The 25,215-nt window shown below is 34.3% G+C and overlaps 1 protein-coding gene across 5 annotated transcripts in view; it reads left to right on the plus strand.

Moving 5' to 3' along the window:
* Window positions 1–24,500, plus strand: part of oxr1a (oxidation resistance 1a) — a 305,739-nt gene extending 281,239 nt beyond the window's left edge. For 3 of the 5 annotated variants that reach the window (XM_056474694.1, XM_056474693.1, XM_056474696.1), the window contains 6 exons: window positions 6,200–6,280; window positions 10,320–10,445; window positions 16,177–16,329; window positions 19,192–19,287; window positions 19,437–19,510; window positions 22,767–24,500. In XM_056474694.1, coding sequence (XP_056330669.1) covers window positions 6,200–6,280; window positions 10,320–10,445; window positions 16,177–16,329; window positions 19,192–19,287; window positions 19,437–19,510; window positions 22,767–22,902 — 666 coding nt within the window. In that variant the 3' untranslated portion in view covers window positions 22,903–24,500. Of the gene's footprint in view, window positions 1–1,251; window positions 1,809–6,199; window positions 6,281–10,319; window positions 10,446–16,176; window positions 16,330–19,191; window positions 19,288–19,436; window positions 19,511–22,766 lie in introns of those variants that run through there. The other 2 variants (XM_056474697.1, XM_056474695.1) reach the window with 2 other exon arrangements.
* The last annotated feature ends 715 nt before the right edge of the window (window positions 24,501–25,215 follow it).

Consider the following 25,215-nt stretch of genomic DNA (forward strand, 5'->3'; position numbering starts at 1 on the left):
TTTAGGGCTGGGCGATTTGGCCTAAAATCAAAAACTCGATTAATTGAACATTTTAACTTGATTACAGTTAATGAGCGTTTATTTTATTTATTTATTTATTTATTTATTTATTTATTTATTTATTGCACTTATAGTTTACTAACAGGTTTTGTACAGTAAATGTGCTCACATATTACAAGTGAGTTGTTTTTGAATGAAGGGTGCATTACTTGATTTTGAAATAATTTAAGGAAACACACATTATCTACTATCTATGATTATTTATTGAACGTCAACGTTGAACAACTGAAATTAAAACACACATTGCCAAAAATGGCCTTTTTTTATATATAAAAAAAAAGTAAATAGAAAATAAATAACTTACACTTTTGGAAATAAAATAAATTATATTTAGTGTTTTTCATATTAAATGTAGAAAATAGTCAGTATCTCTTGTAAATAAAATAACTCTTGTATATCCTGTGAATAATATTTTAAACAGTGCATTTCTTGCATCTTCTGTAAACACAAATTTATTGTAAATAATAATTTTAATGTAATTAGAAAATATGCTGTCTCAAGGCATCTCTGGCGCAGCTTCTAATCATCGTCATTGAAGTGCAAAGTAAGGCTCAAGAATGGGTCCATCATCTTTTTTTTTCAGAGATCAGATGTGGCTGCAAAGTGGCCGCAGAAGTATAAACAGAGCAGGGTCATGTGACTCCACACGTGGTAGGGAAAGTCATTGAAAAAATCGACCTGGAAAATTAGATCGATTATAGGTTCTGAATATCGATTTCGATTAATCGCCCAGCACTAGACACTTAAATTTTTTATGATTTTAATTTATTTCAAATCACTTAGTTAGCTTATTTAAATGCAGACACCAAAAAATTACTTTTGCTGCTTGTTCAAAACTACTTATTCATTATGAGTTAAACCAACACAATTCTTAAGTTTTTTAGGGTGACATCTTAATTGTTTTAAGTTAAATTCACTTAAATTTGTAAAAATGATTAAGTTAACTTAACCGATTTGTGTTGGTACAACATGAAGGAATTGTGTGGAACCCAGCATTTTATTACAGTGTAGTAATAATAATGGTGGTGGTGGTGGTGGTGGTGTTGTGTTTGTTTTTGTTTTTTTACCTGCATTTGAATAGCTTTCTGGCTAGTGGACTGAAGTTAATACATCTGGTTTTACATTGCCTTACGTTTGTAACATTGTTGCCTTTAAAAACATGTTGAACAGCATTCAACATCGTTGGCATCTTGCCTAAATATGCTGTTTGGTTGGGTCTTATTTAGTGTCCGGTGTAAGTGAAATTCGACACAGTCTGAAACACAGCAACCGAGTGTTTCAGTTATCCTCAAGCAGAATTTGTTTAATGATAAGGGGTCTGAAAACATGCGTGTGTTTAGTCCAGATAAAGAACGTGGGTATTTAACAAACCTCATTGACAACCTGATATTTTTAATAGCGTCCGTTTGGCTTCCTCGCCGTTATACCATAAGTTATTTGACTCATAGTCATATCCAAGGATTGTTGACTAAAAATATTTGGAGGTTTGCGGGTGTCACTTTAAAAGCTCTGAAGTCTTCCTTACGGGAGGCGGGGCGTATTTCACCAGAACCAATCAGACACCAAATTCTTCCGTTTGGCGCGATGTCATTGGCTCCTAGAGGTGCCCGTCATCGTCATACCGTCGTGTTTATGTCTGAATATGGCATGGTGTCGGTCGGCGGAAGGAAGGCTGAATGTGACAGACAGTGATCATGTTCTCCAAGCGGGCGAAGGAAGGAAAACCACTGACTCCTAAGTACACTTATGTATGTAAATACAAGTGTGTTGTTTGAACGCGTTTGCTGAAGCGTGATTATGTGTAAGCGGGCTGATGAATTATTTGGGTGTCATGTCTGGCTGTGTTGATTGTCGCGGGCTGTCGGATGGGTTTGTGTTGCTGCTTTTGAAGTTAACCTAGATAAAAGTGAGGTATGAGAGTGTGTGTGTTTATGTTCGATCTGTGATGCTCGAGTGTGTGAATCAGTGGACGTCTCACCTGAGACGAGATGCATTTTTAATGAACGCTCTCTAGTTTACCTTCCTCCTGGTACATTATTGAGGGCTGTAAAGTGGCAACTTATCGGTTAAAACTTTTATTTACCGTCTTGGAGTAACAGAATGACCGCCGACTTGGTTATTTTTTACTTTTACTGTCAATTATATTACTCATGTACTGTCAGTGTGTTGAAGCCTTGCAGAACTTTACAGCGAAGGTTCACGAAAAGGGAAGCTGTCGTCATGTTATCTCCGTGATGACATTTCAAATTCCTAACCCGTATGACAGACTTTTTCCTTGAAACACGAGACATTTTCAAAGTTTGACTTTTTATATTAAGGTGATTTTTATCTGAAACTGTTGTCCTTGTTGGTTCATAAAAAAGTAAATTGCTTTGAGAGTCAAAAAAGGCTAAACAGAATCAATGCATGAGCAATTCCAACGTTATTGATGTGACATTTGCAGTAAAAACTCAAAACATAAATTTATAGAAAGTATATGTTAACATTTTATTAAAACATTTACATTTACATTTAGTCATTTAGCAGACGCTTTTATCCAAAGCGACTTACAAATGAGGACAAGGAAGCAGTTTACACAACTATAAGAGCAGCAGTGAAAACATGTTTATATTTTCCAAAACAATTAACCACAGAGTTATGGGATCAGAAAAATATCAATCTGTAAACATTTTTTAATGCTTAAAATGAGGAGAATAAACATGTGTTATGGATGTGACCAAAAAAATTCAGTGAATTAAACTGCACAACCCAAAAGAAATAATGATAATCAAAAGGATGAGTCAGCTCTCTATAGAGCAAAAATGATTGATTTTAGTTTATTTGACACCTTTGTATTTTTAAGGGGAAAAGCTTGGTTATTGATGTGACGTTTATCTGTAATGGATGTGACTGATGTGAAATTGGCACTTGTGTGACTTTGGTAAATCAAATATAATTGTTTGAAAACGTTGACAGAGATATTTTTGAGTATTTTACAGTCCTTTAAAATACAAGCCTACACAAAAAAACTTAGAAAAGGTTTCGCTATTAGGTAAAAGTTTTTTTTTTTTTTCATGGCAAGGTTGACATTTGCATGAAATTGCTTGCATCCTCCTTTTCTTTTCTTTTTTTATTATGGGACATTCTACAAGAAACCTACATCATCTGTCCCTGACATAATAACATAAATACAGTGAATATAAAGTATTTCATCACAAAAACTTCTGATTTCTGATTTATTTCTTTATTAAAAACACTTTACAAATGTAAAAACCCTGTTATCGTTCTTGTTCTCAGCCTATTTGAACCTACAACTTTATAAGTTTTGTTATGCTAAAAACTGTTATTTTAAAAAAAAAAACTTAAGAAAAAGCGACTTTAAGTTGTTATCATTCACATCAATTGGTTTAGAACATGAAATTAATAATACATTTTACAAATAAATGCTATTTTAAAATTATCCCCATGATTTTTTGAGTCCTGTCGCATTTGCTTAACATTAAATCCATGCAATACACCTTTAAGTATATAACTCAGAGGAAGAGACATCATTTGATGGAGGAGAAGCAGAAAATGATCAGGGATGCTTTTTACCTTTGAATTATATGATTTTATGCTTGTTTTTGTTTAATTTTTTAAGGTGGAAAAGCTTAAAGGTCAGGCCTTGTCACATTTTTTAAGTTAAAATGTACGTACGTTTCTGGTAGAATGCCCCTTATACTGTATTAATTCAATGCCACAAGAACAAGAGGTATTAGATATTGCAATAATTTAACTGTAGCTGAAAGATGCTTTGCCTGTCCTTAAATATTTACATTTAATTTGTGAAAGTCATTTATGAAAAGAGAAATTTTGGTCTACATCGATACACTATGTATATGATACTTTCCTAATACAATAAACAAATAATAATAGGTTGTCTTTTACAATTCAAGTGTTCATTTACAATATAAAAAACATATCAAATAAACACATTTTCATTTCACTTCCTTTTTTAAACAAAATTAACATCTCCTGATGAGGTCTAATGACTTTGCAGGAATATGAATACTATTTACAGCATTACATTTAATCTCATAACCTTGGTTAAGGTCCACAGTTCATTCAAGATAGTGTGGAGTACATGCTTTTTGACTCTCAAAGTGGCAGTTGCCATTTATATGCATTTAATGAATTGCTAAAGACCACAATTTCATCTAAAAATCTTCTTAATTGTTGTGCACAATTATAGGCAATCTTTAAATTCCAACTATTTTAATAATAATAATAATACCTTTTATTTATAGGCACCTTTCAAAGCACTTAAGGACACCTTACAGTATGTCACAGACACATTATAAAATACAAGACAAGTGAACAATAAACATAATATTAAACCAGAAAATCATTAAAAGCAATCCTGAACAAAAAAGTTTTTACCTGGGATTTAAAATTGCAAATAGAGTCCACCTGACGAATATCTCAAGGCAGGGAATTCCATAACTTCTATGCAGCTAAAAGCCCTGCCACTAAATTACTTCATCTTAAAATTTGGAACTGATAGCAGTTCAGCCGTAGAAGATCTCAGTGAGTGCAGAGGAGTGTACAAATGAAGAAGATCAGAGGGCTAATCGGGTGCCAGGTTGTGAAGAGCTTTGTAAGTTAATAGAAGAATTTTATATTTTTCCATTCATCTTTTAGATCAGCTATCCCTTTAACCTTCACTCTGAAGATAGACGTACAGGTTTGGTAGAAAGCTCAGCATGTATAAATAATAACAAGAGTTCATCTTCTGGTGAAAGGCTCTTTCCATGAGTCAGCACAGTAGCTGATATGGTAAATGTGCTGTCATATGAGTAACATGCTTAATAGGTGTGGCAACCTACAAGCTGTTATAAAATGTGTGACAGATCGGGATTGACATTCACACAAGAATAAACTAAAGGTATTTCTTGCTTATTGGTAGGGCTGCACAATATATCGCAAATGTATCGTTATCGCAATAATAGTAATTTATACATTGGTTATTTATCTGAATTTGACCAATCAGATTGGGGCTGGGCGAGATGGCAAAAATGCAATCTCTATAATTATTTTCCATATTGAACGAGAACGATATATATATTTCAATATAAGTTAATGCTTCCAGATTTAAAAGAGTACCCCAACAATGACAGTGATACATTTTCGGTGGTAGAAAATTCAGTACATCTCTAATGTCAACACACTTTTAGATTCCCATTGTTGCACATTTCTGCTGTTTGATTGGTTCTTAGATCAATATAGAGTAAAAAAGTCCAGAGCATATCATTGTTATTGACATAATTTTTATTGCGTTTTGATTGTTTATCGGCCCAGCCATAAATCAGATGCAACCTTACCATCTCTATCCCCTCCTACATAGTAGTTCTGCTATTGGCTGAAGCGGCCCAAAGGTGAACTCGGAGCTGAAAATAAACACTAATGGCCGGAATCAAGACAAGAGAAGAAAATGACAACAGCCAATCAGAGTCAGAATATCTGCTGGGGTTTTCGCTCATTCATAGTGTTTTAAAGACTAAATGTTTACACCCAATTACAATTCATTTGATCTAAAATAAAATTATTTTACCTTTTTAATATAATTAAGTAAATCATTTAAAAAGCATAGCTAATAAAGCTGCACGATATTGGAAATATATCATAAGACAGTGTTTCCTCTAGGATTTTTTCCAGCTGTGGTGGCAGGCCTTTTACACAGGTCTTTTACACAGGCCTTTTACAGAGCTTTCTCTACTATGCTTCATTTTTATAATTTTGAGCATAAGGATGAGTTAATAATGATGGAATATTTCATATTTGCAGTGGACATAATATGTTGTATTATTTCTGAGTTATTTTGAATATGGTTTTTCAGACCTTCATGCAAAGCAATTCTCACAATCATGCAAAACACTGGCTGTGGCTGTATCGTCTGCTCACATCTGTGCTGTAGTTTGACGTATATGATCTAGATTTTCAATCTTGCACTCATCTCTTCCATATCCCATAAAAACGATCCATCCTGACCCCAGTTTGTAATCTTTAGCAGCTAACTTCTTGTCTTAAAACAGTCCCAAAGTGCACATTCTTGTCCATATTTGTTGGCCTCATCCTGTCGACCTGCTCAGCGGTGTGGTTGTGTCCCTTTTCTCCGGAGCAGGTAGTGTCGTGGACTGAGTATCACCGCCGGATCGATGCGTTAAACAGTGAAGATCTGCGCTCCCTATGCAAACGCCTCCAGGTGCACAAAAATCTGTAGAAACCTGCAGATGTACAACTAGGTTTTGTAGATTTCTGTGGACGGCAACTTGGTGCTTGACACAATAATGTTTGTGCAGAAAATTCCAGAATTTCCTAGCAAAGTCCTTGATGTGTTTTTGAAGTTTTCTAGAAGTACTACTGTGCTTTTCTGTGCAAAATAAACTCCTAGTTGTCCTTAAAGGATTAAGATTTAGTTATTTTGTATGCATAAATTAGCCACTTCATGATCTGCTGCATTTAATTAATGGAAATTCTAAGCACTTACAAAGCAGAAACTAAATGAAATGAGGAATTTTCTGGATGCCATGCTTGGGAAATGGGTTGTATTTCCATGTCTAGAAGGTTCTGAGGTTCAGGTGTTTGGGTCAAGACCTGCACTGACTGCTGCTGGGCTATTTGTTGTAAACAATTGATGTAACTGAAGCACGGGTGGTGTAACCTGAGTGTGTTCAGGCCACTAGAGGGAATGTTAACTGTCTGTGGCACTTCGTTGTAAAATAACACCACTAGTCCTGATGTAATGGGCTTTAGAGAAGTGCTTCTCAACCGGTTATGCTTCAGGGGCCAGATTTCAAGTGCCGATCCAACACTGCACCAGAATTGATTTTAAAAGACAGGGCTCAACAATAAGGATTGCCCGATGGCCCGGGACCAGTGTGAGAGACTGTTGGGACAGTAGATCGGATCGTCACTGGCCCAATCAGGCAAGTGCTGCCTTGTCACTAAATAATTAGCCTGTGACTATTTCTCAATCGGTGCAAATACAGTCTTAGAATCGAGAATCAGTTTGTGCTTTTAAGCCTTTCAATGCTACCTTCTCTGTGATGTCATAAACACCAGATTGCTTTTCAGTTCCCCTTATCTGATTGGATATTTTGAGCATGTTATTTTTTCTGTAACCTGGTAACAACCAGTACAGCTAAGAGACAGCAAAGTCGCGGCAACATCAAATTATGAGGCTAAAGGAAAACATCTTTTTCTGATGTCTTGGAACCAGACAATAACGTGGGAACAACACAACAGAAAAAAATAAAGGGATGTTTTGCAGTTTGCCGTAAGTTTGGCAAGTCAGCCACCAAAAATACCTGCACATTTTCTATACTTGCTCTTTTTGGTTTTGCTCATTATACGTTTTTTAACATTTTTTTAATATATACTCGATTCGCAGATGTTTTTTATTCACAAGCTATTTTTAAAAATGTTACTAAGAAATAGTCATTAACTTATTTTATTTTGGTGAAGACCATGAAAATTTTGGCTGGGCAAGTAATAATCTTAACCATGGGCCCAATCGCGCCAGTAGAAAAATCCTTAGTGTTGAACCCTGAAAGTGAACTCTCCTCGCATTATATTTATGCATTTTGCAGACCTTTTTTATCCAAAGCAACTTCAAGGCATTGCTCACAGTAAATTCTGGTAGTTAAACCAAAAAGTCTCAACTTAATAAATTAACTGCATAAATATATTGATGTCAGAGTTTCTGTTTCAAAACTCTATTCTTATTATAATTATTTTTTATAGTCAATTCACCGATCCACAAATTAAGACTTTAAAAATCAGTGTCATGAAATGTTGTCTTTATACAAAACAATGATTGTCTTCTCAGTAATTTTGTTTTCCAATACAAATATCAGTCCCACTTTATGTTGTGGTCTTATTATTTAAAAATTTATCTCCAGTAATTAATAATACAATAAGTAATTCTGTGATTACATTTATAATTACATTGTTTACCTATACCTTACACCTTAACCCACCCTTAAACGTACCCAGACCACCAAATCTGTCTAAACATTACCAGTATTCCAACTCAAAAGTGTTGTGCAAAAGAAATGTGAACAGAATAATATACAAAACATTTGGGGCGTTTTGCGCCACGTTGTTTAAATGGCAAATCCATTCATGCCACTTTATGGAATCATGGGTGTGTCAGTCTATAAAGGAGGTGTGTTAAGGTGGATTGTTGGCGCGTTACTATTTTGGGGAACTGAAATAGACCACGTCATTGGCTGAAACTAAAACAACTAAAAGCTGGTCTAAAGTCCAACACAGAGCGTGTAAGTTATGCACCTATAGTCCAAAAGCTTACACATTGTTTAATACACACAGGGCTTACAGCAATACATAAATATCTTTACATATGAAAAAAATAAAGGATTAAAATGTTTAAAAAATTATTATTTTCTACATGCATATAAAAACCACTGCCTCCATGCCTTCATGTTGGGGGGCTTTTTCAGTTTATTCATGACAATCTGCATTTGTAGAATGTAATTATTTTTAGCAGTGTTATTTATTATGTGTATATTTATATTTGTTTTAATAAAAACAAGTTTAGATTTGTCCACCTGGGGGGTTTTGGAGACGTATGCATCACCATATGGGGCATGGATATAACTCAGTTTTTTGGCCACACTTGGTTATTATTGTTCATTTATTCATTTGCTGGAAATTAGAACTGAATTTAGAAATAGTTTTGAAACAAATCTTTGCGCCTAACAAACTAAGTGAAATATGTAGGCTAATGCGTGTTTCCAAAGGAATGGAGGAGGCTCATTCTTCGTCCTCGCGCTGCAGATGATCTGTTTAACTGTTTTCTCGCTAGTGAACTGATTGGTTTAATGCACGTTACGCTTAAAACACACCCATAACTCATTAAGAGAATAAGCACAACCTTGCTATACCACGAGCCAGGGCACAAACCGTATTTTTCCATCCTTAAAATAGCAAAAGAGGATTCGGACACGCCCTTAATGCTTTGTGCCATGCACTTTAGACTTTACGCTTAGATTGTTAAAATGGAGCCCATAAGAATAATGGACTTGAGATCCAAAATCATGAAAAGAGGTCTTATGATATGAATATGAAAAAATGAGAGAATATGAAATTTGATTTGCAAACTCACTTAATTTTAGATCAATTTAACAGCAAGCAAGATTTTTACTTTTATCAACCTTTAGAAATTTGCACTGGAAAACAAAACAACAATACTGAAAAAAGATAAATATAATAAAATATTAAAATAATAATAAAATAAAAAATAATTTCTGTATTCTAGCGTTTGGCAGCAGAGCTGTTTTGGAAGTTTTCTTTTCTTTTTGTAAAATGAATTAAAAAGCAATGGAGAGTGAAGTGTTGGTAACGCAAATCATTCTGTCCACATTATGTCTAAAGAACATTTGATGTTTGAGTAAAATTAAATTAAATAAATCTTTATAAAACCTACAGAAACTCTTCTTATTTTTTAACATAACTGGGTGAATAGGAAATTTAACGATTTCCACTGGTTGAGAAGCACTTATTTTAGGAAATAATGCACAGCACATCTTTTATGAATACAATATGCCATATTCCCTAGCCAGATAAGTTTCAGGTTAGTATGCTCTTTAGGTCAGTTCAGCTGGAAATAGAAGCTCCAAACTGAGGTTGAGTTTGTGTGTTAAGTCTATCAGACCTTTTCCAACAGATGTTTAAATACCAAATCATTGCTGCAAGTGGTAAGGGATCATTTCAGAGCAGATGTTCACTTAAAATATATAATTCTGTCTTCAACATCAATGGGGTTACACTTTTATACATTGAGCATCCATTAGTAAATGTTAATGTATTTAACATGAGCAAACGATGAACTATAGATTTATCACAGTGTTCATTTGTCTGAAAATACAGTCATTCATTGTTAGTTTACTTTACTGTTAACAAAGCACAAGTTTGGATTTTAATAATGCACAAGTAAACATTTCCATTTAAATTGACTACATTTACAGACATTGTACAAGTGAGGATTATTCTTAATTCATGTTAAGTAAATACGTTAACCATATAACTAAAATGTGACTGAAAAAAAGTTTATTTTAAGAACTGTTCACTTTAAGGTTTCCTAAAGAACTGAATATGGCATCAGTGCAAAATCATCCTTTTAGAACCATTAATTTTAATAGTGTTACAGATTCAGGTTTATGTGGCATGATGCAGAATCTCACTTGATGTTTGTCACTAATGGCGTTTACTGTTTTTAGATCACCACAAAGGAGGATGTGAACTCCAAACATGGCACCTCCATCACCGCCAGCCTGGAGCCGGAGACTTTCAAGCCCAACCTGAACGAACCCAGTGACCTTCTGGAGGCCGAGCAGATTGAGAAGGTAAGAAATCTGCCTTACAGTGTTTAGTCGATCCACTGCTCCAAAAATAGGCATCCTTCCCACTGTTCACCAGCTATTGATCCTCGACCGGAGGACAGTGGAAGACATGTTAACAGACGTTTATTCACGCTCGTCATTTATGGCCAAGGGCACAAGATTGTTTTTGTCAGTGGATGTTTTCAACAAGTACAGTGTAATTCATGAACGGATGACTCTTGGGTTGGTTCATTTAAATTAATTATTAAACAAGGAATTAGAATTATAATATAGTCCTATAGTGTTTTAAAGCCATACAACTGAATGAGGTTTATATTAGGGATGCTCATTTCGATTAATTTTAGCCAACAACCGCCGCTTAATCGAATATTAACCGTTAACTGGTCAGATTAATAATAAATTACTATTTAAATTTTTTTTTAATTGACGTGACTATTTTGTGTCTGAGACATTAGACATTGCATTTTAAAATACTGATTTATTTTAACATGCAAACATATTAAAACAGAACATCTTCACGCACATGCAGTGTTTCCATAATAAACGAAATAAAAAGAATAAAATAAACTGGCCAGCCTTAGATATTTTCACTTAAATGACAAATTTAGATTTAGACGAAAACACTGACTGAATCCTTTTTAAGGATTTTTCCAATCATATGTTTTTGTGTCCCGTCAGGATTCATTTGAAAGCGCAACGAGACAACCTCTTCAAGGAGGTTTCGGTACGATTTTTTTGGTCTGTTTTTGGTGCACACTCGAGTGCGATTGCTACATTCACACCAGTGGTGTAGTCCTAAAAAAAATAGGTGGTGTACTATTACCCACCCAATCCAAATATTAAGAGTAGGCAAAGAAACGATGAAAGTCAATGTATCTTTGATTCATTTGATTTATATATATATATGTATATATATATATATATATATATATATATATATATATATATATATATATATATATATATATATATATATATATATATATATATATATTTATTTATTTATTTATTTTTTTTTTTTCACACACTGCACAGCTGTGGTTTGCTGACTAACTAAAAAACGAGTTCAGGAGCGTGATTCTACCGCCATTTTTATATCAAATTTAAAGGGGACTGAGGCGATCATTTAGTAGTGTACAGGTAATCGCAAAGGTGTTAGGGGGCTGAATGGAGGGCTAAAGTGACGCCCATGCTGTTTTATAATTTTACTTGAACGTTTCAACAAGACTTCATTCAGCTGATTTGTTGTAATCTTCGGAAAAACTCAAATACTCAATACACAAAAATTAGGGTAGTCTAATCACCAAAACAAGTGAGTATACCGAGAGTATGATCCTCAGAAGTCGTAATACCCAAACAGCTTGTGGAAAAAAGTAGGCATACTGAGTATACGTGCGTATAGCAAGGACTACACCACTAATTCACACCTGCCCAAACAAACCGCACCAAGAGGGAAAACGAACTCTAGCGCGATTCAACCAAACTAAATAAGGCTGGTGTGAAAACACCCTTAATTTGGTGTGTGCATGAGCATTTGTGTGTGTTTAGAATTTTTAGACAACTTTGCTAAAAATAAATTATATTATTATTAAATTATTATTAAAGTTATTAAAAAATAAATATGTTGTTTATTGTTACATTTTAGCTAAGTTAATAATTATTAATCTGCAAAATGATTGGTGCCCATGCCAGTAATACTTTGGTGTTTGGTCGTAATATATTTCAAATAAGCTTAATGTATTATATTATTTTTTCAGTTCTTATTAGAATTTTAGACAATAATATATATTGTCAAATTACTGATATTTAGGTTTCATTTCATTTCCATTTTTAGTTCAGTTTTAATTTTTATTGTACCAGTGAATCTGAATAAATAATTTGAGTTAATGCAAAAATCTCAAACAGACTTAAATTTAAGTCATAAAGTTGTTTTTTTAAATATCTCCACTACTGCGAACACGTGTTTCACCTCTCATTCACAAAGACCTTTTTGACTGTCTATAATAAATAAATGCTGCAGTGCTTGGATCTATCTCCATAATATTCAGACATGACTGCTAGGCATGGGCCAGTTTAAGATTCTGACGGTATGATAACCTTGGATAAAAATATCACAGATTGACGGTACTGCGATTCACTGCTATAAAATATGTTCCTTTTAAATGTCTGGTAAAAAACAACCTTTTCTCCATCGAGCACAATATATTTCATTTATTAAAATATTTCATCACAGTAAACATGTCAGGCTAAATAATTAACCCTTTATGACATGAATCTTTGTTTTAGGAGGGAAAAAAACTGGAGTTTAGTTCCAACCCTGCTTCAACACACTTACCTGTAGGTTTCAAAGCCCGAAGAGCTCAATTAGTTTAATCAGGTTTGTTTAATCAGGGTTAGAGATAAACTGCAGAACTGTGGCTTTTTGCAAGTCTAATTTGCATCTTTGAATGGAAACATGGCTAATGTGACTCTTCAAGCTCGCTGTCGGAGGGAATAATTTTGAAAAAAAAATCCCTTGATTGAAATGATTTTGAGGGGGAGAGCATAAATTAATATATAATAAATTACAAGCATATATAAATACAACAGAAACATAAAATGAAATGGTGCTTTATGATTTTCAGGCTAGTCAAATAGTATTCGGGTACAGAAAAGTAATAATCAATAGTAAAATAGCACCATACAGTCTTCATCATTTAAATAATTCAATCAAATTAATTTGATCAAAGCTGCAAAGAGAACAATTTCTTGTGCCCGGATGCTTGAAACTTGCTTGAAATACTCAAACAGGCCTTAAAAACACATGGAAATAATAAAGGTCCACTCTATTATAGATCTAACTTCACAAATCATGTTCTAAACTGTTGTGCCTGAAAGTCTACTAATCCTGACTGGACATTGCAGATCCTGTGATGTGTCTATTCCAGATGCACACATTGCGATATCAATGCCAAAATTATATATTTTGCATCTCTAACCCTTTCCAAACCATGGCAAACTTTAATATGGTTATCGTCCCATGCCTAATGACTGCCCGATCTTCAGATCTGATCTCCTCGTGCCATTCGCAATGTGTTTTGTTGTGCAGCTGTTTAAGTCATTGTGTCCTGCGGCTGAACATCAGCTCTCTGTCAATGGATCACCTAGGGTGGCCTCTCGCACTGCCCTTTACTCAGACACAGGCCCGTTTTGTTGCTAAATCAAATAAAATTGTGTCATTGTGCAGAGTAATTCAATGCTCAGGGAAAGCCGCTGGAGGACACAGACAGCGCTGAACATTGTATATATACTGTATATGTGCTGTTTGGCTGTCTATGTCTGCTGGTGTGAAAAGGTCAGTGCTTCTGTAATTGGGCTCTTAATGTGTCGCCCTTTGTACTGCTCTGAACCTGCACACTTCTTTTATTCGTTCACCATCCTTTCATGCTCGCCAGTCATGTTCTCCTGTTTTTCATTATATATATATATATTTTTTTTTAAGTACAGATGAAGTCAAAACTAACGATATTGATTTTGTTAGCTCACATTGCCAGTTCTGTGGTCATTAATTCATCTGTGCATGTCAATGAGAAATAAAAATAGTTTGCCCTTGTAATCTAAAATTAGAATCTGAAAATGCACTTATTCATTTATTCATTCATTTTTCAGTTAAATTCTCAGGTTATGTCTGTCTGAGGTATGGGGCGTGGCTAACATACTTAACCACGTCCCTGCAGCTGTCCGTTTTGACAACAAACAGAAATGGTGAGGAGGAGGTGTCTGTTAGGTTGTAATAACTTTTTGTAATCTTTTTGAATGAAATGCCTACTTTACTGCATCCAATCAGCTCGCAGTAGAAAAAAACAAGACACGCCCACTGTTTTCTCATTTAATATTCTGTTTCTCCATGAATTGTGTCGCACTACGAAAAAGGTTGCAGCTGTCGGTTCATGTGAACTGCAATTTTTATTTGCAGATCACAGCTGAAATGAGTTATAAAATAAACATTTAGATGCACAGAAACTCAACTAGGTCATGACTTAGGATCAAATAAATAACAGCTTTGCTACAGAAAAGGTATAAATCTTTAATATTGTGTATGTTTGTTGCAATAATTTGTTAATGCCTCTGTTTTTGAAGTATTTAAACTCTATATTTATTTTTAATAAATGCAGTCTTTCCATATTTTTGAGTTTCGATGACCTGCTGATACAATAACTAACAATTCTGTCATTTAAAAAAAGGATAATTTTGTTGATAATTTATGTTTTCTGCAGCAGTATTTAGTTATTATGGCATTTGTATTATTGTAAAATTTTATGTATTTATTACTATTGTATTTTTTTTTTTTTTTTAATTATAATGTAAAATTGAAATGAAAAGGGGATTGTATCGTGAAATTGTAGATTTCCTCACCATTTATTCACTTAAGGGATTTCAAATGTTTATGAATTTGAACACAAACCAAGTTTTTCTGGAGAGTGTTGGAAAAAAAAAAAAAAAAAAAAAAAAAAATATATATATATATATATATATATATATATATATATATATATATATATATATATATATATATATATATATATATATATATATATATATATATATACACACTAAAGTCAATGGCTGTTTTTTCAACATCCTTCAGTATGTTCAGAAGGGCTTGAAACAAGTGGAGGATTAAATGCTGACACAATAACTAACAATTCTGTCAAATACAAAAAAGCATAATTTTGTTGATAATTTTGTTTTTCCAACAGTGTTATTTTGAAATGTATTTATTGTGGCATTTGTGCTTATTGTAGAGGTTTATGTATTTACTTTTGTAATTTTGTGTTGTTTTTACAAAGTTGCATTTAAAATTTAAATTAAAAGGATAGTTCACCCAAAATTTTACATTCCCTCATTTACTCACTCAAGTGATTTCAAAGGTTTATGAATTTTCTTTCTTCTGTTGAACACAAACAAAGTTTTTCCTGGAGAGTGTTGGAACCAAAACAAATCATATGAAAGTCAATGGCTGTTTTTTAACATCCTTCAGACAGGTTTGAAACAAGTGGAGGATTAAATGCTGACAAAAATGTAAAAAAAAAATTGGGGTGAACTATCCGTTTAAGAATGCATTAGAAGTATTTTACATAATGTAGTTGGCTAATGTTTACAAATGGAACCGTATTGTACAGTATCACCAATTTACAGTAAACCATTACCAGATGAAATAAATCTATTTAGAAAGATCCTATCATTTTAGATGGATTGAGTTGATTTTGTAGAGGAATGCATCTACATACAATATAATAAACCAATCACAAGCATTGATAAACACAACGGAGCAAACATACATTTAAATTAAACAATATTGAATGGTTTTCTGGGAGTCTAGCAGTATTCAGGCAAAAAAATGGAATAATCAAATGTCAAATAACACTATACAGTCTTCGATGCATCTTTCGAACATTTTATAATTAATAAAATGTGCCTGAATTAATCATTTATTGTGCCTGAATGTTTTAATCTGGCTTGAAATGCTCTCACAGTTGCATTCCTTAAGAGAACACACACAAATGATTAACATTTTAGTAACTTTATGGTCAAACTTTGCAATGACTTCACAAAGTATGTATGTTTTACCATAAACCTAATTTAACATTGCAGATCCTGCTATGTGACCATTGCGTTATCGATGCTGAAATGATATATTGTGCTGGCCTAGCATGGATCATCCCTAATTTATTCTCCTTTTCCCCCCACTCAGTTGGCAAAACATCTTCCACCCAGAACCATCGGTTACCCCTGGAATCTGGCTTTCAGCACATCTAAACATGGTATGAGCATTAAGACTCTGTACAGAGCGATGCAGGACCAGGACTCTCCAATGCTGCTGGTCATCAAAGACAGTGATGGACAGGTCAGACTTTCTGTTTATCTCTTAAAGTGACACCATTTTTAAAAGCAGATTTTTAACACCAGCATCATTGACTCTTGCTTGTTGTCTGACCAGGAACTAAGTAGAGGCTTTGTCTAATGGTTTCTCTACGGTGTCCAGCATAAGTGAATACATCCCTTTTAAATATTTATTTCTCACTGGAAATGGACAATACACTACCTGACAAAAGTCTTGTCGCCTATTCAAGTTTTAGAAACAACAATTAATAACTTGACTTCTAGTTGATCATTTGGTATCAGAAGTGGCTTATATGAAAGGTAAAGACCTCTAGATTACGCTTATTTTACCAAAATAAAATATGATAATGCCTTGATTTTTAATTATTTAATTAGGACAGTAAGGACTGACTTTGCTCAGACAAAAGTCTTGTTACTTAACAGAAATAATGAACAGTATAGAATATAAAGTCATAGTGCAGTGGAAAAAGAATGAATATTGTGTATGATTCTCATAAGCTTGAAGGACTGCATCCATACATCTCTGCAGTGACTCAAATAACTTATTAATAAAGTCATCTGAAATGGCAAAGAAAGCGTTCTTGCAGGACTCCCAGAGTTCATCAAGATTATTTGGATTCATCTTCAATGCCTCTTCCTTTATCTTACCCCAGACATGCTCAATACTGTTCATATCTGGTGACTGGGCTGGCCAATCCTGGAGCACCTTGACCTTCTTTGCTTGCAGGAACTTTGATGTTGAGGCTGAAGTAAGAGAAGAAGCGCTATCCTGCTGAAGAATGTGCCCTCTCCTGTGGTTTATGTAATGGGCAACACAAATGTCTTGAGACCTCTGGATGTTGATGTTGCCATCCACTCTGCAGAGCTCTCACACGCCCCCATACTGAATGTAACCCCAAACCATGATTGTTCCTTCACCAAACTTGGTTCCAATAGGTCTTCTGCAGTATTTGTGATGATTGAGATGCAGTTCAACAGATGATTCATTGGAAAAATCTACCTTCTGCCACTTTTCCAAATGATCAACTAGAAGTCAAGTTATTATTTGTTGCTCTTACAGCTGGGATCGACGACAAGACAGGAGTAGTTTATACTTTGTATTCTTCTAAAACTGAAAATTCTGTCATCATTTACTCACACCTTCACTTGTTCCAAACCTATTTGAGTTTCTTTCTTCTGTTGAACACGAAAGAAAATGTTTTGAAAAATGTTGGAAACCTGTAACCATTGACTTCAATGGTTATGGAAGTCAATGGTTAACTGTTACGCCTAGTAAGGGCTAAACATAATTATGACAACCCAATATCTTTAAAATTCCCCTGAGACGTTAGCTGCTATGAATCGACACAGACAACAGACGTGGCTTGCTTTATTTACAATGAAAAGTATAAAAAATATAAATAAGAATATTTTGTCACTCAAAGTATAGTTACAAATGTGTACAATAAATGCAAAATAAGCTAATTGAACCTCACTAAAACTACGCTCGCTAGAGAAAACATACAGAGGGTAACACCCGCTTGTAACCTAATGGATTAACAGAGAATCATCTACGTGATTATCAGTGTAATATGTAAGTCACGTGATGTACTTTAATTTCACTTCCCTTTTAGTAGATTTAAGCAGTTTTAATTTGGACGTTCAGAATAGATGTACAACTCCAAATACTGAAGCAAATCAGAGAACAGGTCATACACACAAGTGTCGCACAGAAAGACAGAGCAGTGACAAGAGACGAAGGATTCCCCCAGTCTGGTCCGAGTTGAGCACTTTAATGTCCCCCATCCTCTTCTCATTGGTCCACTCATAATAACTCCGCGAGCCAATCGGAACACCTAGATTTTAGAAGTATAGCAGACAGCTAATAAAAACAGAAAGAGGAGGAGGGAACAACCAAGCAACACCCCAGGCACGAAACATTAAGAGTTTCTAACATTTTTCAAAATATCTTCTTTGGTGTTCAACAGAAAAAAGAAACCTATAAAGGTTCAGAACTAATTTAGGAAGAGTAAACAGTGAGTAAATTTGAGCTATCCCTTTAATATTTTCTCATAGCATGATCATTGTAGTGTACTCATGTCTACACCATCTTAAATTAAATGAGTTTTAGCTTTGGTACTGATCTTATGCTGGGGTTCCCAAAGTGAGGGTCACTTGCTGATTTCCAAAAGTCAAATAAATTGTATTAATTTTTTTGAATTACCATGTTGTATCCATAACAAACAGAAGATAAAATAGTAGTTAATTGTTACATAAAAAAGGAAACAACATGTAAATAAAAAGCCATCAGCCTTTTCATTTTTTTGATAGGATTGTGTGTTTACGTTAGATTAACAACACAGCAGTAGCATCAACTGCAGCAGATTGACTTTATAGTACCATGTTAAGCTTTCTGATACCTTTATAGCAATCAAATACATTAAAAACAAATACAGGCCACAACTGAATATTGAGGATGATCTCTGATTAGTGGTCTCCAACATTAAACCAGTAATAGACTAGTGCTGAAAACATAATGCCCACCAGTCTCATTAGGTGAGATTAATATTAAATTAAACAAATTAATAAATGACTATATAAACTATAGCCTATGACTGTTTTTTGTGTTGTCAATATTCTTGTGTTTATATAGGCCTATTGTTGTATGTGCAACATTTGTATATTTATAACCTTCTCCGAGGAATGAGGGGGTCGCGAGTTGAAAAGTTTGGGAACCCCTGATCTAATGTACCTAATAATGTAATGTATCTAATAACTCAACTAATGTATAAGATTTGCAGATTTGCACAGTTGAATAGGATCTCATAGAAAGTATCAATTATAAAGTGTTTTCTCACTGACAGAACCTGTCTCTGTGCTCTTGTAGATATTTGGGGCTTTGGCATCAGAACCCTTCAAAGTCAGCGAGGGTTTTTATGGCACTGGAGAGACTTTCCTCTTCACCTTTTATCCAGAGTTTGAGGTTTGTGTTTTGTTACACGCTGTCAGTTTGAAATCGATTCTTATGGTGTCTGTCATTTGGCATTTTCATAATTAAAAGCGTTCAGGATTTAAATGGCACTGAATAAACTGAGTTTGCTTGTTCTAAAATGCTGTTTCTCTCGCTGGCAGGCATATAAATGGACTGGTGATAATCTGTTCTTTATTAAAGGAGACATGGACTCTTTAGCTTTCGGTGGAGGAAGGTCAGTAAAAAAGGCCATAGAACTGTTGCATTATATTTTGCATGCTGATTTCCAATTGTGTATGTAAAATATGTCGATGCACAAGCTAAACATGCAAGTTTTCGTCTTTTCTCCCAATCTCAGTGTTATAAAGATCTACTACAGATGTCTGTGACCTGCTCAGCAGCATTCTTCTTAAACCGTTCTCGATGACAGTAGCTGATTTGAAGTGAAACTGGAAGTAGTAGATCACAGTTTGTTCTAATCTAATGTCGTAACCTAATCCTAATCGTAAAGCTCCCTTTAGAGACTTTTGAGATTAGCATCGATTCTCACAATACTGTTTAAAAGTTTGGGGTTGGTAATGTTTAATGTTGTCTTATTTTCACCAAAATATTTAATTTGAAAATATTAATTATTCTTAAAGTAATAGTTCACACTAAAATGAAAAATAGCCAATTATTTAGTCACCCTCATGCCATGCTCTGTGTATATGACTCTCTTCTTTCAGATGGCTCTTCCATGCTGTATAATGGTGTTGGGTAGGGTGCTTTATTTATTTTTGCTACCAAAGGCACTTAAATCCATCATAATACTAACCCATATGCTGTCAGAAAAATATTTCACATTTTTATAAATTAAATCTTATATTACTGTCGGCACTAATAGCCTAGTGGTAAATGTGCTCACAGTGACCCAAGTTCAATTCCCAGCCCGAGGTCCTTTGCCGATCTTTCTTCTCTCTCTCTCTGCTCCCCATGCTTTCCTGTCTCCACTATACTGTCCTAAAAAAAGGTTAAAAGCCTTATTAAAAAGAAAAGACTTCCGGCTGCTACATTAGTGTAGGCTGCCTAATGTGTGTTTTGAACCACCTCCTCTGACTTGACATAAGACGCATTCATAGCTGAAGTTTTGGGAATAGACGTCTCTTAGACTTTTTACACTGATTAGTAATTTTCGGTTCATATGTGATGATGATTATTATGTTTATTATTTTTCTCTTGGCAATGAAAAAATAATATATAAATAAATATGAATATAAAAATTATAAATTAATTAAATTAATGAATAAATTTAGTAAGTAAATAAATAAATACAAACAAACAGCACAAAATGCAAACTATTGGTCTGGAAAAATATGGTTAGCGTACAAAACAAGACTTTTTACATTGATTAGTAAGTGTGTGGATGTATACAACCACATGACAGTTTTAGGTTAATATGTACAGCTGAAGACTTATTTACTAACAGTATTAAATTAGAGATACATTTCAAACATGTTTTTAAGGAAAATAGTTTTAATAGGTAATTTCTAATAAATAATTTCTTTTGTATTTGCCGTGATGACAGTGCGTAACATTTTACTGGTTATTTAAGATACTAGTGTTGAGCTTATTATAGTATTTAGTGCAATTTTAAGACTTTATTTAAGACAAGAAAATGTATGTTTATTAGGCAAGTTATCGGACAACAGTGGTTTGTTCTGTAGACAATCAAAAATAAATAAAAACACAAAAATAAAAAGTAAATATAAATACATAAATAAATGTAAATAAATAAACGAATAAATAAACCAATAAATAAAAATATAAATAAATTAAGAATAAAAAATGTAAAAATAATATAAATAACTGAAAATAAATAAACTAATAAATAAACCACTAAATACAAATATAAAAAATATATAAATAAATGAAAATAAATAAACAAACTAATAAATAAACCAATAAATAAAAATATAAATAAATAATAAATATTATAAATAAATGAAAATAAATAAACTAATAAATAAAAATATAAATAAGTTAAAATAAAAATGTATGCAAATAAATGAAATAAAATAAACTAATTCATAAACCAATAAATAAAAATATAAAAAAATTATAAATATTATAAATAAATGAAAATAAATAAACTAATAAATAAACCAATAAATAAAAATATAAATAAATAAAAAATTTAAATAAAAAAATATATATAAAGTGAAAATAAATAACTAAATAAGTAAACCAATAAATAAAAATATTTTTAAATAAATTTAATAAAAAATTATATAAATAAAAAATAAACAAAATATAAATAAATAAAAATAAAAAAATTATGTAAATGAATGAAAATAAATAAATAAACCAATAAGTAAACCTAAAAATATAAATAAATAAATAAATGTAATAAAAAATGTATATAAATAAGTGAAAATAAATAAATAACCAAATAAGGAAACCAATAAATAAAAATATAAATAAAAAAAAAATTATTATATAAATAAATAATAATAAATAGATAAATAAACTATTAAATAAGGTTCATATGGATTCATTTTATGATGGATGTATGAGCTTTTGTCCCCTACCAAAACAAAACCCTTACACAGCATGAAAGAGCCAGGATAAAATGTAAAACTATTCTGACTGTGTTTGTCTCACTGAAAAAAAGTTATATACATCGTAATTTACATGATTTTGATTTTGGAGTGAATTATTCCTTTAAGACCATAAAGCTGAATTTTCAGCACCATTACTCTTATCCCAAAAAACATGTATTATTATTATTATTATTATTATTATAATTCCTTACATTTATATAGCGCTTTTCTAGACACTCAAAGCGCTTTAGACAATGGGGGAATCTCCTTATCCACCACCAGTGTGCAGCATCCACCTGGATGATGCGATGGCAGCCATATTGCGCCAGACCACACACCGGTGGAGAGGAGACAGAGTGATGAAGCCAGTTATGATATGGGGGATGGTTAGGAGGCCATGATGGACAGAGGCCAGTGGGCAAGTGGGATTTTTAAGGACGACAGAGGGTCAGGACCCCGGTTTAACGTCTCATTCGAAAGATGGCGCTCTGAAGTCCCCTTCACTGTACTGGGGCAGTAGGACCCACACAGGCTGCAGGTTGAGCGCCCCCTGCTGGTCTCACTAACACCACTTCTGGCAGCAACCTAGCTTTTTCCATGTAATCTCCCATCCAGGTACTGACCAGGCGCAGCCCTGCTTAGCTTCAGTGGGCGACCATGTGAGAGTTGCAGAGCGCTAGCTGCACTGCTTCATCCATGATATGCCCTCTGATTAAAAAGAATGTACATTTAATTTGATCAATTTAAAGGGACTGTGTGTAAGAATTACATGTATTGATCACTTTTTTATTGACGGTGTGAGAAGAGAAACTCAAGACCTCAGCGTTTTTGCCAGGAAAATCAAAGCATGTGACATTTACGCACTCTCAAAAGGACGAAGGCTTCATTTGAGCTTGTTTTTCTCTCTTTCAGTGGCGAATTCGGCCTTTGGCTGGACGGGGATCTTTACCATGGCAGGAATCACTCCTGCAAGACCTTCGGGAATCCCATGCTTTCCATGAAGGAGGATTTCTTCGTGCAGGATATCGAGATCTGGTCGTTCGAGTAGCAGCTCATAAGGAGAAGGTACCTTTTTGGTTGTTAGTTGGAAAGAGGAACTGGACGTCGGGCAGATCCCAAACCTTACCGCGGCTCCCAGGAAGCCCCGAAACGGACGCTACTGTTACCGCGCTTGTCGTATGTTACTCCTGCATTTAATACAGAGCTCTTCTTCGTGCTGTTTAGTATGTGTGTGTTTTGTTCAAGCCGTGTGCAGCGTCAATAACGGAACGGGAGGATGTGACGAGAGACCCCGGCGTGAGCACTTTTTTAAACAATCAGCACGGGTTTGGGCTGCCCGTGAACTGCCAATGTCCAGTTTTCACCTGCGCCGAAGCGCCAGGAGTCTGTTGAAGAGCTGGCGTTAGCCGATAGGACATCACTACTGCAATGGGGGAGGGGGGGCGAAAAAATACAACGGATAAAAGAAAAGCAAACGGCTGGAAACACATTCCCTTTGCTCTCAGAGGAAGAATATGCATTTTTAGGGGGTCGGTCTTCTACGAGAAGATATCGGTGGTTTCTTTCGAGGCAGAATATTCAAGTGTCGTGAAATTCGTAGTCTTTCTGTCGTCCACTATCATAGCACACACACACACCATGTCGAAGCACATAATCGGAAACCCCATAGTCGTAATGTTCTGTTCAGTGGGTTTTACGTGTGCGTGTGGCTAACATTGACCCCCCTCCGCTTGGGACGGGGCCACTTTTACTGTTCGTAGGCAGAAATGTGTCGCAATAGATTTGTGGAATATGCAAATTCCTGTCCTGTGACCTCAAATAATCCAAACGGGGCACTTTATTTTTTTTTTGTTTGTTTGTTTTCCCCGTATCTCTTTCCGAGAGACTTTTAAGTCTTGACGGATGAACTGCTTTTCTGGGTATCAGAGACGTGGTTTAATTGTTTGTTTTCATGAATATAATGACAATTCTATATTTATGTATATGATTATATATATAAATTCATATATATAATACACAAATATATATATAATGATATATATATTGCTGTTAAGTGTGACAGTGATCTTTTTTTGTGCTGATATCTCAGCTGTTACTAAAATAATGTATATTACCCTGTAAATTAATGTTAAAATAGTAGATTTGTTCCTATATATATATAAATATATAAACCAATATACAGTGTGTGGATTGGTGGGTTGCTTCTCGCACTTTATTAATCTAGTTTCAAGCCAGGTTCTCATTAGCAGTAGCAGTACAGTATATATTTTTGTTTATATCTGTCTTTTAGATAATAGAGTAAATGACTCGTTTATAAAGAGCTTGCTGCTACTGTGGAGAGGAAAAGATCTCAGCGGTCGAGCACAGGGTCGAATGTGACGGACTCCAGCAGGACAGTCTCTTCTCACGTGTCCTGTCCCAGCATTTTTATTTTTATTATTGTTGTTTTTAGTTTTTCGGTCTGGTCTTTCCATTTTTTTCGGTGGCTAGATTGACTGTGCACACAGCGAGAGGAGCGCGCGCATCCTTTCAGAGTCGTAGATGAGAAGTGCAAACAAATCCTTCATCTACTTCACCGGAATATAATGTTACAGTGATGTACAAAAATCAATGAATACTAATAAATTGTTGTAACCTGGGACAGAATCAGGTCTTGTGTCGCTTTTATTTCTTTGCACTGATCTCTTCGCTATTTGAATAGTTGATATTAGGGCTGAACAATAAATCATTTGAGCATCGATATCGCAATGTGTGTATCTGCAATAGTCACATCGCAGGATCAGATTGTTTATTAAAGATTTTAAGATATTCATTCATTCATTTTCCTTCGGTTTCATCCTTTTATTCATCAGGGGTCGCCACAGTGGAATGAACTGCCAACTTATCTAGCATATGTTTTACACAGCGGATACCCTTCCAGCTGCAACCCTGTACTGGGAAACATCCATACACACATTGACACACATACACGACGGACAATTTAGTTTCTTCAATTCACCTATAGCGCATGTCTTTGGACTGTGGGGGAAACCGGAGCACCTGGAGGAAATCCACGTGAACATGGGAAGAACATGCAAACTCCACACAGAAGTGCCAGCTGACCCAACTTAAACCAGTGACCTTCTTGCTTTGAGGAGACAGTGCTAACCACTGAGCCACCATGTCGCCCTCTGTTGAACAGAAAACAGGATATTCTGAACTATGTTAGAAAAAAGGACATCCATGGTAGGAACAAAAATACTGTATACTATAGAAGTCAATGGCTGTTACTCCCATTAACGTTCTTCAGTATATCTTATTCAGTGTTCAACAGAAGAAAGAAACTCAAACTGGTTTGAAACAAGTGAAGGCTGAGAAAAGG

The sequence above is a fragment of the Danio aesculapii genome, chromosome 16 (assembly GCF_903798145.1).
Source record: "Danio aesculapii chromosome 16, fDanAes4.1, whole genome shotgun sequence".
In the NCBI taxonomy this organism is placed as follows: Eukaryota; Metazoa; Chordata; class Actinopteri; order Cypriniformes; family Danionidae; genus Danio; species Danio aesculapii.